At 39.2% G+C, this 14,143-nt stretch overlaps 1 protein-coding gene across 9 annotated transcripts in view; it reads left to right on the top strand.

Annotated features, from left to right (window-relative positions):
- The first annotated feature begins 3,987 nt into the window (after positions 1 to 3,987).
- The window catches only part of WDR48 (WD repeat domain 48), a 43,990-nt gene continuing 33,834 nt past the window's right edge, over positions 3,988 to 14,143 (top strand). For all 9 annotated transcript variants that reach the window (XM_081286628.1, XM_081286635.1, XM_081286634.1 and 6 more), the window contains exon 1: positions 3,988 to 4,050. In XM_081286628.1, the coding sequence (XP_081142754.1) occupies positions 4,003 to 4,050 (48 nt within the window). In that variant the 5' untranslated portion in view covers positions 3,988 to 4,002. The remainder of the gene's footprint in view (positions 4,051 to 14,143) is intronic.

Here is a 14,143-nt window from a genome sequence, read left to right as displayed (position 1 = left end):
TGAAGTAAAATTCATACCCACTGCACTTTTTTTGAAACAGGTATTTTACAAAGCCTCAGTCAGTTGAACAAAAATCCCACCACAAAAAAAGGGTACATTTGTGACACATTTTTTATATTGTTCTTATTTTGTCCACTTAATAAACATGATTGTCCCTCAGTATCTGTGGGGGATTGGTTCCAGGACTCCCTCAGATAACAAAATCTTTGGATGTTCAAGTCCTTTATATAAAATGGCATAGTAGGGGGCTTGGGTAGTGGCTCAGTGGTAGAGCCTAGGATGTGTGAGGCACTGGATTCTATTCTCAGCACAGCATACATAAATAAATAAAATAAAGATCCATTGAAAACTAAAAACCATTTATAAACAAATAAATAAGATAAAATGGCACAGTATCTGCTTATTATCTATCCCGACCTTTCATATACTTTAAATCATCTCTGTTACTCATACCTAATAAACTGTGATATGTAAATAGTAGTTATACTGAAGTTGTGTAAGAAATACTGACCAAAAAGAGTCTGTATATATTTAGTACAGGTGCAATTTTTTAAAAATATTTTTTATCTGAGATTGGCTGATTCCACTGATGTGTAACCCATTGATATAGATGGCTATACTTAAAAATGCAAGAATTTCACTTATTTTGTGATAAATAAGTGCCATAAATCTGACTTGTCACATTAAAGCCTATGCATTCCAAAATCAGGGGTGGCCTGAATGGTTCTGTACTGCCCTCCAGTGGGAAAACTAGACAGAAACATTTCTAGAATGGAAAATGGACTGGTTTGTTTCTAATGTTGGCAAGAAAAAATAGAGATAAAAGAACTGAAGGCTATTTTCCTCCCAGTGTGTTCAGAAATAAGTGTACTGTTGAATGATGAGTCATTCGGCACGATGACTTCTTATTACTTGGAAAGGAAATTTTATGAAATACTATTTAAAACAGGTTTTTCTGACAAGTCAAAAAAAGACATCCAATTTTTGACATAAACATCTTCAGCATTCTAGTCTCTACATTTCTTTATACAATCTTGCTTTTCTTCTACATAATTATTTAATGATGATCTTGTAGTCTGTGTCATAATGCCACATTTATTACCAGAAGATCATTAAAGATCTATAAGGAAATTATGCAGATTATCAGTCTTTCCAAGAATCTGATTGATATCCATGATAAGCTTACATTAAAAGGTTTACTTGGTTCTTATTTACTGTCTAAATAAGTATTTAAATGCTGTTTTCTACAAAATTTAATTTTAGAGCTGGGGTTGTAGCTCAGCCCTAGAGCACTGGCCTAGCACGTGTGAGACACTAGTTCTGATTTTCACAACCACATATAAAAAAATAAATTAAAGGTCCATTGACAACTAAAAAAATATTTTTTTAAAATAAAAATCTAGGGCTGGAGATATAGCTCAATTGGTAGGGTGCCCGCACAAGGCCCTGAGTTCAATCCCCAGCACCACCTCCACATACACACAAAAATATATATATGTATATTTTATAATAAATACATATTTAAAATAAATATATATTAAAATATAGTGTATATTAAAATCCAATTTTAAAATATCCAAATTAACATATTACCAGCAGACAGTTGTGATTACAAATTAAGGCGCTACATGATTTCATGTTTTTAAACAAATTTTCAAAATATATTAATTCTTTTTAAAAAAATAAAAGCAAACAAAAATCATGAAAACATTCATGTTTCCTCTTTGGTGAACCAAAAGATAAGCCTATAGTATGGTACATAAATATAGCAGACTTTTCCACTTTGTTCAACAAATCAATAGGTACTAAAATATCAAAACTGTCTTTAAAAAAATGCTTTTCCACTTCATGAATCTTCTTCCAGGCTCTAAAAGCAAGAGAGGTAAAACATAACAGAAGTTTAGCTGATGCAGTGGCACATGCATGTAATCCCAGTGGCTAAGGAGGCTGGGGCAGGAAGATCGCAAGTTTGAGGCCAGCCTCAGCAATTTAGTTAGGCCCTGAGCAACTTAGTGAGAACCTGACTCAAAATAAAAAATAAAAAAAGAGCTGGGAATATGGCTCAGTGGTTAAACACCCCTGGGTTCAACTGCCCTTGAACACCCACTACAAGAAGGAGATGCCAGCTGAAGATCTGGAAAGTCAATGTCTCTCAAATTAACTAACAGATCCTAACACGCTATCAGGGTGCACTGGGGCCTCCTACCAGAGTACACCTGGAATGTAAACCTGGAAGATCCTTTAAAAACCCCCCTATCCCTCCTAATCGGGGCTGTCACAGCCTTTGGGACAGGAGTTTGTTTCCTATGGTTCTCCTTTTACAGTAAAGCAATAAACCTTTTTCCTTTTTCTCAAAACCGTGTCCTCATTATTCAATTGGCATCGATTGGCATTGGGGACAGGGATCAAGCTTTTGGTTACACCAGGAGGAAGAAGGAGGCCATAGCTGGTATCCTGGCATCCCAAGAAGTGAGGGTGTTTTGCCTTTTTGTATGTCCTAGGTTTCCTTTGTTCTCCTGCTCTCTTCCCCTTATCTCTCTCCTTCCTGTATAAGTGAGTAGGCCCAGAAGATGCTCAGTGGGATGGCCAAAAGGTGAGAAGCAGATGGGCTGGAGGGGCCAAGTTGGAGTGCTCTGAACAGGAATGGGGCATAACTAACAACTTCCAGTAGGGAGGGACAATCCCTGAGGCAGGTTACCTTAGCAACAGGTTGGAGCAGGGGCAGGTTATCTCAATAGGGTGGAAGAAGGGCTCTGAAGGAATTAATATTCAGATCCTCCATTCTCTGGATCTGACCTTGCCCATCTGCCTAATTCTGGCTTCAATCGAGTCTATCCTAGTAAATTACAACACTTTGGTTATATTTCAAAATAATACCTAAAATATAGCAAATATTTCCTGCATACCAGATACAGCACACACTATCTCACTTAACTTCGTAAGACCCATGTGAGACAGGTACCATTTTTATTCTCACTTTACAGGTAAAGAAACTGAAGAGTTCATTAATTTGCCTAAGAAAGATGGACTCTGGTGCAAGATTTAACAATAACATGGTTTATTTGAAAGGAGGAGCCTTCTAGAATTCCTAATTATTTTTTTAATTTTCTACTTAATATGCACGTGGGTTGTTCCCTCCCCCCCAGGATGTCAAAACTTTACATTTTGCTCAGAAATCCCTAAGTTTCTGAGCTACCATGCGTTCCTGTTTAGTGAGAAAAGCACTGTTATTTCTGTCTTACAGAAATCAACTTAGTGAGTTGGGGGTGTCAAAGAAATTATGTGACTTACCAAAGGGCAAACGCTGACCTAGGACTTCAACCCTTTGCATGTTTTTGTGTTTGTATGTGTGTGTGGTGCTGGGGATTGAACCCAGGGCCTTATGCATGCAAGATAAGCACTCTACCAATTGAGTTATATACCCAACCTTCAACCCTTTTCATGTGAACAACTTCAGGTATGGGAGGTTGACTGGAGAATATTCTAAAGATCATGGCTCATTACCACCATAGGACACTGTCAGGGAGCCAGAAATTTTATTTTACAACAGATATGCAAATGAGAACAGGAATCAGCATCAAAGATGTCACGCTTTTCATGTTGCCTAGGAGTTCTGGCGTAGGCCTCAAAAGCTGAGAACAAGTGTTATCCATTCTTTCGATGCTGTCCCTCAGCTCACTGGGGCCTCTGGGAGAGGAACTAGGAAAATGGCGCAAAGCAAGGCCAGGTTTAGGCACACCCACATGAAGCCAGTTTAGAACGGCTCCCTCTGCTCTAACGAGTGGCTCTACCTCTATCTGCATATTCCCGCACTACCGTTTTGTTCTCAGGTGCATCTAGAGCACCAAAGGGCCACATTCCACACCAACGCCCAGTACCCGGGAAGCCTACCACTAGCACACCTTCGACCCCACCAACCGCCCTTGGCTAAACGGGAAGGGGTGGGACATCCGCCCGGTCCGAGCCTCTTCCGGAAGTTACGTAGGAGTGTCAACATGCAAGATGGCGGCTCATCACCGGCAGAACACGGCCGGGCGGAGGAAAGTGCAGGTATGGGAGCTCGGCTCCTCGGCCTTCTGAACGCGGCCAGCCGGTCCGGACCCACCTCCAGCGGGCAGATACCCCACGCCGCGGCCAGCTGGGGTGGTGGCTTGGGATGAGCGGGGCGGGACGCGGCCCGCGACGAGGGGTGGGGCCGTGGCGCTAACGGCTAAAGGAAGGGGAGGGGGGCTGCCGTTTGGCCGCGAGGCCAGTTCCCAGATCCTCGCTGCAAGGGTTCTGAGCCCGGGATGGCTGGTGTCGTCTGCCCTATAGGAGTGTGTGTGCGGGGTCGGGAGGTGCTAGTTCCCCGCCCACCTGCCTCCCCTGTCCCCTGCTTTTCTCCGAAGCGTCTGCTTTCGCGGGCAGGTCCCCTGGAGGATGTCCCCTGGCGCTTCTCGGCAGGTGGGCGGCAGAGGAGTTAGAGTTACCCGGCCAGTGCGGGGGCGTGGCGAGGTAGCGGTTGGCCTTGCGGGGTTTCTGCGGAGGATTCCGCACGTGGGAGCTTTCCCCAGGGGTGAGGTGGGAATGCAGTGCGAGTCTGCTAGTGTTCTTGGGGAAATTACAATATTCGTTGTTTTGGAATTGAATTTCTTACTTAGCATCTTCCTGTCCGTATGCATCCTCGAATCGTTTTTTCTTGTTTCTATAATTTATTATATATTAGTGAAGAGTTATCTCACCGTACCTTGTGCGCATTGTGTCCTCACGAATTCACTTTTGTTTGAACTATGTTTAGGAGTTTTTGTTACCTTGCATTTGCAGCAGTACAGGCAGTAAAAGCCCTGTTACAGATGAATGCCTGCAGGTTTATTGTATATAATGGCGATAAGGTACATTTATGTACTAAACACTTACAGGGCACTTAGATTGGCCCCAAAGAGGGAAAAGAATTGAGAGGGTATAGGAATCAGTAGCACCCAAGCTTTCTGTATAAAACAGAGCAGTATGTGTTGTTCTACAAGTTGAAATCAGTGAGTCTTTAGTAGATAGTGAGGACTAAAGGATCCTTCAATAAAATAATCCGAGCAAAATGTTATAGGCCACAAAGTCTTCTGAATAGGTAATGTGTCTTATTGATCCTATTGCTTAGTACAGTGTCCTAAGCACTCAGATTTTGTTCGAGTGAAATTAGCTATCGAATATAGCTTACCCTGTTAGTTGAATTTTATGTGCATTAATGACAGGATTTAAGTAATCCCAACATCCAGGCCAAGCGGTGAAATTGTCTCATCCCGACTACAAAGTAACTCAAAATTGTAGTTTGATAGTATTCAGAGCCTAGGGGAGTATGCTCTGAGAAAGAAGGATAATCAGGTCTCTCAGTTTCTTGCGTTGAGATTTGCAAAAAGACGACTGTAATAGAGCAGCATGGGGAAGATGAAAAGTAACTGCAGCACGTGTGGAAAAACAGTGTTTTAATAACCTGAATGTGAGCCAGTGCATGTATACTGAGGGAGGTGACAATTCTACTCTTCACTGATCAGAGTGTTCATCGCTTTGTTCTTAAGTAGCAACAGCAATTAAATTGGTGAAGTGACTTGAAACCATTTCACATCAAGAGCATTTAAAGAGCTAAGATTAGCCTACTTAAAAGATTCAGGGAGCTTTCAGAATTTGTCCCCAAAGTATAAAAGCAATGTTAGAAGCCACAGAGATTGATTTCATCTCAAACTTCATTTTGCATGGAAGTGTTTTTTGAACTAGTGCATGTTCATTGCAATAAAAACCCACAAACAGTTCAAAAGTATAAATTGTAGTTGGCCTCCACTCTTCAAAGAAAGCTACTGTGGGCTGTGTGATCTATAATCTTAGACCAGTTTCTGAACCTGTGCCCTATTGGCTTTGTAGGCTGGCCCTTTCTTTTTTGTGTAGGGATAAGGGGAGCTGTAAGTTGTTTAGTATCACCTCTGGCTTCTACCCACTAGATGTAGCAGCACCTCACCAATTATGGCAGTCAGAAATGTCTCAAACATTTTCGAACATCCCTTTGCAGACAAAATTGCTGCTAATTGAGAACCACTGTCTGTTACCTCTTCCTGTTTATGTACCTGGCTTTTGTGGGTTTTTACTATAAATGGACCCATAGTGTTTACTGCTATCTTGCTTTGCCAAGATTTTAAATAAACATTTCCTTTGACCCCCAATTTCTTATTTAAAAATTCTTTTATTCTACATTAGTACATATGTTTAATCTGTCTGTAATTAGGCAAGAGTGTGTATTGTAGGAACATTGTCATTGTGAAAAACAAAACTAAATATTCATCATTGGAAGCTAAATGTCTGCAGTTGTCAAATTATGACATGAATATAGAGAATTATTTTGCAATTGTTAAAAAGATCAGCCAGAGCCATTTAATTAAAATATGTCCAGAAGTCAAATGAGCAAGTCAACATAGTATGATCCCATTTCCACAAAGGAAATAATGGCATTTTTAGAATCAGGATGGTTATCAACAGTGATTATTTCTTTGGGGTTAGCCTATGTTATTATGAATAAGACAGGACATGGGATAGCTTTTATTTTATGCATCTTTACATATTTTTCAACTTAAGAGATCTTTGTTTTGTGAAAAGTATATGGGTACTTGGAAATGTAAATCTATTATGCCCCTTTGCTATCTGTGTCTTGGACCAAGAGAGAGTAGCCCAGAACTCCGTTGTTGAGTTACAGGCCAAAAAGAACCCTTGAGACTTATAATATTGCTAAAGAATCAGTGGAGAGGAATCCAAACATACTGCTTATTAATTATAGACAAAATTAAAAATGAGTACATGCCCTGCCATCTTCAACTGCTAAAGAAATTGAAGGTATTTGAGAGGAGGGATGGAAATGTGATTGCTAGAAACATGATCAATCAAATATGTGAATTCAGATATCTGATGGAAGATACCAAAAGCAGGTCTTTTCACTCCCTCTAGTGCCTTACTGTTATGGTTTTCCAGCAATCCAGTCCGTTGATTAGCCCTCTTTGTCTCCATTTTTCCTCCTATTATGGCCTCTTCCTTCACTTGCTTCAGAATTCTTGGGGAAAAAATTAGACTGGATCACTAATATTCCTGAGTTAGGAGCAACAACCATACCCTAGTACTCCAAGATGATTCAAGAATATGAGTACTTAGCCTTTTGTAACAGAAGGATTCTTTTGGTTGGAAATTATTCCAAATCTATCTTAACTGATCTCACATAATAAAGGATATGTATTAAGAGGTAGTGCTAGTTTCATGCAAACCCTGATCCAGTAGGCCAACTGTGACTGTACCCTAAGAAGTGATGTAAAGTCGTCACCATTGGACTCTATGCAAGTTTTCCTCTCCTATTCTCAAACTCTTTAGCTTTAGCCCTTCCCTCTTGTGGCATGGTGGGCGCAACCATTTCAGATCTCACGTACTTTCACATTATCCAGTATAACAAGAGTCTCTTAGATAGACCCTATACAAGATCGTTCAGAATTTGCTTGCTTTGAGGGAAATCTTGGAGGCAGAAGTGTGTAATGGATAAGTGTGTAATGGATAAGCGTGTAATGGATAAGCAGTGAACAAATGTCTGTTCCACCAGTATTTGTTTAGAGCTCAGTGTGGCCTTCGCTCCTCATTCTCAGTCCCAGCTCTGGGTTGGTTGTTTAGTCTTGGAGACTTTTTTTTCAAGGAAGTAGAATGATGCCAAATCCTGGCTTTTTGAGGAGAAGCCCTTCCAAATATCTAAAGTGAAATGCTTTTTTGGCACTGGGAATTGAAAGGGGGGGGGGGGGATACTTTACCACTGAGCTACATCCCCAGGCCTTTATGTTTTTATTTTGAGACAGAGGTTCACTAAGTTATTAAGGCTGGCCTGGAATTTGTGATCCTCCTGCCTCAGCCTTCCTAGTCACTGGGATTACAGGTGTGTGCCACCTCACTGGACTGAAGTTGAATTACTTTTTATTTAGGATGGTTAATAAAAATTTGATAGTGATATGACGCCTTAGAACAGGAATCCGCAAACTTTCTGAAAGGATCCAGATGGTAAATGATTTGCTCTTGTTATTTTGGTACTAGGGGTTGAACTCTAGGGTGCTTTACAACTGAACTGTATTCCCCCATCCCCCCCCCCCACCTCTGTCCCTGCCTTTTTATTAATTTGAGACTGGGTCTTACTTAGTAGTTAGGGCCTCACTAAGTTGCTGAGGCTGGCCTTGAACTTGCAGTCCTCCTGCCTCAGGCTCTAAAATCACTGGCAGAAAGTAAATGTTTTAGGCCTTTCAGGCTAATCATATTTTAAGGAGTCAACTCTATGTCATAAATGTTCAACTGTGCCATTATAATTTGAAACCAGCGTAGATGGTACCAAAATGAATAGGCATGGCTGTGTTCCAATAATGCTAGTTTACAAAAATAGGACTTGGCCTGGGTTTGTCAAACAGGCAGGTTTTACCTAACCCCTGGTTTAGAAGAAATGTTAGAAGGTGTCCTATTTTATTTGCAAGACTACTTTTTAAAATACTTTAAAAAATCAACTGAAATATAGGTACAAGCAGAAGATCATGGCCCATAAGATTGGACAGGAAAAACACATATGGGAATTATTTATATTTGGCCAGTTTTTCTTGGAATGGGCTAAATACACCTGATAGCCAAAAGTAGCCTTAAATGAGAGCTGTGCAATTCCATTAATAAGACATTGTAAGAACAGGCAAAACTAGTCTGTGATGAAAATAGATCTAGATTGCCTAGGAATGGAGTATGCAGATTGGGAAGAAAATGAAGGAACTTTTTTTCGTGATAATGTTGTATGTGTCTTTGAAAGGGCTTATATAGGTATGTTCATTTGTCATAACTATCTATGGCACATTTCACTCTGTAATTTTACCTTAAAAATGATAAGCAATGCTGGGCGTGGTGGCACACACCTGTAATTCCAGCAGCTGGGGAGACTGAGGCAGTAGGATTTCGAGTTCAAGGCCAGTCTCAGCAAAAGCAAGGCACAGGGCAACTCAGTCAGACCCTGTCTCTAAAATAAAATACAGAAAATAGGGCTGGGGATGTGGCTTAGTGGTCAAGCCCCTTAACCGCTCTCAAAAAATGATTTGCATGTGCTAGAGTCTTAAGTGTTGATGATATACAGCTTATTTTCAAAGGCATCAAAAATATGATGAATCAAATGGATGGATGTGTTAAAACAAATGTAGACTGTTAATTGAAGAATATGTGTGGTGGATATATATGCTAAATTTAATTGTGTGATTCTTTCTATTTTTGTATTTTAAATTTTTCACAATAAAATACTGGAAGGAAGTTGGCTTTAAAGATTTGAAAATGGTTAGATAGTGATTAGCAGTGGAAGAGGGGGAAATGAAATTTTTATTTATGGTGGGGAGAGAAGGCCTTGTTTGAGAAGCCAACTTTTCAGTAAGGGTCTGAAGGAAAGGAGAAAAATGAGAGAATGATATAGCAACACCACCTTCTGGGAGAAGAGCATTCCAGTGAGATTATCAAATGCAAAGGTCCTGAGGTGAATGCTGGCCTGTTTCTGATCAGTAGAGACACGTTGTGGTTGGCCTGGGGCAAGTGAAACAAGAGAAGCAGAAAATGAAATCCCAGAGGTGGTTGGAGGTCAGATCTTGTAGGGCCCTACACTTTGCAGTGAGCCCTGAGTGAGATGAGAAGCAGTTGTTGGATTTTGAGCAAATGAATAATGTGATATATGGTAATGCCCGCCTCCTATATCTGCAGTTCATTTTCCACTGTTAGCTGTGCTAAAGTGCAGTCTGAAAATACTAAATGGAAAATACCAGGAATAAACAATTGTAAGTTTTAAATTATCTGCTATTTCAGGTAGCATGATGAAATCTCATGCCAGCCCAGCAACCCAAGAGGTGTCTTTGTTCAAGGTATTCATACCATTAGTAACCACCCATTAGTCATTTGTTAGTCATCTAGGTTATCAGTATCTTGGTCATCAAATCTACCCTCGTGTTATTGTAATGCTTATGTTCAAATAACCCTTATTTTGTGTTAGTTAAATAATCCATTATTTTATAATGACCCCAGAGGACCAGAGTAGTGATGCTGCATAGTGCTTCCTTTAAGTGAAAAATTGAAAGTACAACCTTATAGATACATATAGGGAAAAACAACATGGTATGTATAGGATTTAATACCACTGTGGTTTTAGGTATCCACTGGTGGTCTTGGAATGCATCTGCCATGGATAAGGGGGACTACTGTACATGTGTTTTAATAGGCTTAGCAGGACTTTTTAAAAATCCAGATGCCATGAGATAGTGATTCCAGCCAGTGATGAGAAGGAGTTGAACTCTGGATAAGTCTCAAAGGTAGAACTAGCAAGTCTTGCTGACAGGTTTTGAGATAAAAGAGAAGTGAGGATGACATCAAGGTGTTTTGAACTTGAGCAACTTGTTGGAGTAACCATGAACTGAGATGGAGGAGACTTCAGGAATGGTAGTTTGGAGAGAACTCTCAGGAGCTTGATTTGGGGCAAATTCCAATTAAGGTATCATTAGAGATCCAAGTGAAGATAAAGTACACCCTAGAGGAGCCTAGGGAAATCACCCAGAGCTTCTCATTTCCGAGCCTGAAATGGTTTTAAGTTTCCCTTTTTTAAAATGAACTTTCTGTTTATTCCATAGTATATGAAGCGTGTTTGTTTTTGTATTGTTTAGTTGCTATGGTAGAAAGAATGGGCTCCTAATCCTTGGAACTTATACATATGTTAGTTACATGATCAAAAGGACTTTGCATGTGTAATAAGGTTCCAAACCTTAAAATAGAAGGATTATCCTGTGAGCCCTTAAAAGCAGAGGACTTCCTCCAGCTGGAGGCAGAAGGCAGTGAGATGTGGCATAAGAGAGCTTTAAGGTGTGAGATGGATTCCACCCTCCACCTGGGCCACGTGGAAAGGATGAGAAGGAATGCGGACAATTGCTAGGAGCAAAGATGAACAGATCCTTAACTGACAGCAAGGAAACAAAACTGGGACCTTAGGCCTGCAATCCTAAGGAACTGATTTCAACCAACCAGGATGAGCTTGGAAGCAGGCTCTTTTCTAGAGCCTCTAGTCAAAAGCTGGCCCTGATCAGTTTGGGCTTCTGAGACCCTTGACAGAGGACCCACTTATGCCCAGCCTTGACTTTTTGACCCTCAGAACTGAAATAATAAATGGGTATGTGTAAAGTCACTGCATGGGTATTTGTTACAATAATGATAGAAAATCAGTCTGATTACCTCTAAGTAAAATGGTGATGAAAGAGATATGTTTTTCTCATGACTGTTTCTACCCTCTGGCAGGTTGCCAATAACTCTAGGGTATTTAAGTTTGAGATGCTTAGACAGATCACATGAAGTTCAATGGATCACCCATCTGATTTCTTTGTTTTAGGTCCTAGATAATTGTTGAAGAAATTAGTTAAAGAGTGCTTACCCAGGCTGGGGCTCAGTGGTAGAGTACTTGCCTAGCATGGGTGAGGCACTGGATTCAGTGGATTCAATCCTCAGCACCACATAAAAAACAAATAAATAAAAAATAAAGGTTAAAAAATTTGCTTACTGAGCCAGATACGAATATTTACGTTTTTGTAACTTAACTGGATACTTGTTACCTGGGGGCTAATCGATTATTTTTTTGCCTGTCAGTCCCTTTAACTGGTTCTTCCAAATGTATATTTCCTACTGATGACCTGGCTTCCCATCCCATTGCAAAGCTCACTTAGTACACTTCCCCATTTTTTTAAGTAAATCATGATGGTTGGATATAAGTTCTTATCTCTGCTTTAAGCTGTGCCCTTGGGGCAGGGGTGCAGCAGTGCCTCCCAGCTATCAATATTTTGTTTATTTGCTACTTTGTTTAAAGTATTAAAGTGCACTATTAAAATGTACTCTTTTTAAAAAGAAATTAGAGTTACATGTGATAGTTCCCAACAAACTCATACATGAATGGAAATTGATTTCAGTTAATGATTCCCCCCAACACTTTTTCTTCCTGTCCTCCCTCTCATCTCCCATTCTTCTGCTCTACTAGACTTCTTTTGCTTGTCTATTAATTTACATTCAATTGCTAACCTACACTCTTGACTTTGTCTCAATGAAGCTTTTCTATGACCTTGTTCACCAGGTTGTTGTTTCTCAGACCGATTCTACTTTTGTTTTATTTATTTATTTATTTATTTCATCCCTTCTGCTTGCAAAAGCTTGCCTGTATCTTGGGGAGAAAAATTTCACTTGACTTGCTGTCATTTCTAGTTCGATCTTTCCCTCATTAGAACACACTGTATTCTCAGATTTTAAAATAGTGCCTGAAAACTGGGGAGCACTTAATCAATATTAGTTGAAAAAATTAAATTATGTTTTTCCTCTTTCTATATCCAGATTTTTTAAATGAGTTTTTAATGTGAAATGTCTTGGAATATATCAGTGTATATAGTTTGTCTTCATTCTTTAATAACCACATGAGGTAATTTATATAACTATTTCCTTATCAGATATATTATTTCTATTTTTATCATACTACATTAAAAATAGTAGTTATAAAATGATAGAGAAAGTCTTACAAAAGTAAATAAAGGACAAAGATAGATAATATAGAATGCCTAAAAGATGGAAGATCAGTTTGAAAGTTTTAGCATACAACTGATGGGATTTCAAGAAAGAACAAAGAAAGCAGACCGGACATGAAGTACTACAAGCTTCCACGTTGAAAGGGCTTTCTAATTACATAGCAAAATTAGTGATAAAAAGACTAAATGAAGAAATATAAAGGGAATAAAAGGGAAGAGCCTAAAAGTTTAGGGAGAGGGTGTCCAGAAGAGTCTGAAAATGAGGTCATATTAAAGTTGGATAAAACAAAACGGCATTGAATTCATTGGCAGTAGTGGATGCTAGAGGAAGTTAGAGCAACATCTTCAAAAGCTGAGAGAATGTTTTGTTTTGTTTTGTTGGCAATGCTAAGGATTAAATCCAGGACCTCACACAGGGTAGGAGAGCATTCTACCACTGAGCTACAGCCTCAGTTCTTTTTGTCTTATTTATTTATTTGTTTGTTTTTCAAGAATAAAATGTTTTATTACATAAAAAGTTTTGTTTTATCATCTAAACAGAAACATTCTCAAATTAAAATGGAGAACTCTTAAACCACCAAAAATATAAATGTCTTCATTTTAAGAGGCAATGATATTAACAAGATATCTTTTTTTCTTAATTTTTAAATTTGTTTTAATTAGTTATACATGACAGTAGAATGCATTTATGCACTTTGAAATATCATACATAGATGGGATGTAATTTCTCATTTTTCTAAGTGTACATGTTGTTTTATTTTGAGACAGAATCTCAGGTTGCCCAGGCTGACCTCAAACTTGGATCCTCCTGCCTCAGCTTCCCAAACAGCTGTTCTTACAGGCCTGAGCCACTGTGCCAGGCCTTTCATGTTATTTTCTTAAGATCCTAAGGAAGTACTTCAGCAAAACTGGGGAATGAACAAGGTGAAATCAAAATTCTGGAAATTGTGACTCTACCCCAGAAAAGCAGTATAAGAAGGCAGCAAAGGTGGCACACACTGTGCCAGCAACCCATGTGGTAACCACCCCAGAGTACAGTGAGGAGACGGAGGACTGAGGGAGCTTTATGAGACCAAAGGGGTAGGTGAGTTCCATGGTGCAGCAGTTGAAGAAAATCTAATTTAAAGTAGAAGAAAACATTGAAGGAGAAAAATAAAGAACTTTAGGGAAAACAAAAGGATCTGGGCTGGGGATGTGGCTCAAGAGGTAGCGTGTTGTGTCCGCCGAAAACTAAAAAAAAATAAATAAATATTTTTTAAAAATTCCCCCCCCTCTCTCTCTCCTCTCTCACTCTCTCTTTAAAAAAAAGAAAAAGAAAAGGATCTTTGAGGAAGGAAGATATTCATAATATAGTACTTGGTTAGTCAACTGAAAGCCTGATGAAGTTACAACAATGTAGTACTGATTATTTACTCAGCCGATAATAATGTATCTATATAAAAAGAATAGACAAGAAATATCAAAGGTGGTTTTATATCCTAATCTTTATAATAAAATGAGTAAATTGGGAATGTCTAAAATGAATTTGCTGGAGTTGTAGCATAATATTTAGG

Source organism: Spermophilus citellus (assembly GCF_964194105.1).
Source record: "Spermophilus citellus genome assembly, chromosome: 3".
Taxonomy (NCBI): Eukaryota; Metazoa; Chordata; class Mammalia; order Rodentia; family Sciuridae; genus Spermophilus; species Spermophilus citellus.
The sequence above is the reverse complement of the archived record's forward strand: the minus strand, read 5'-3'. Positions and strand labels throughout refer to the sequence as shown.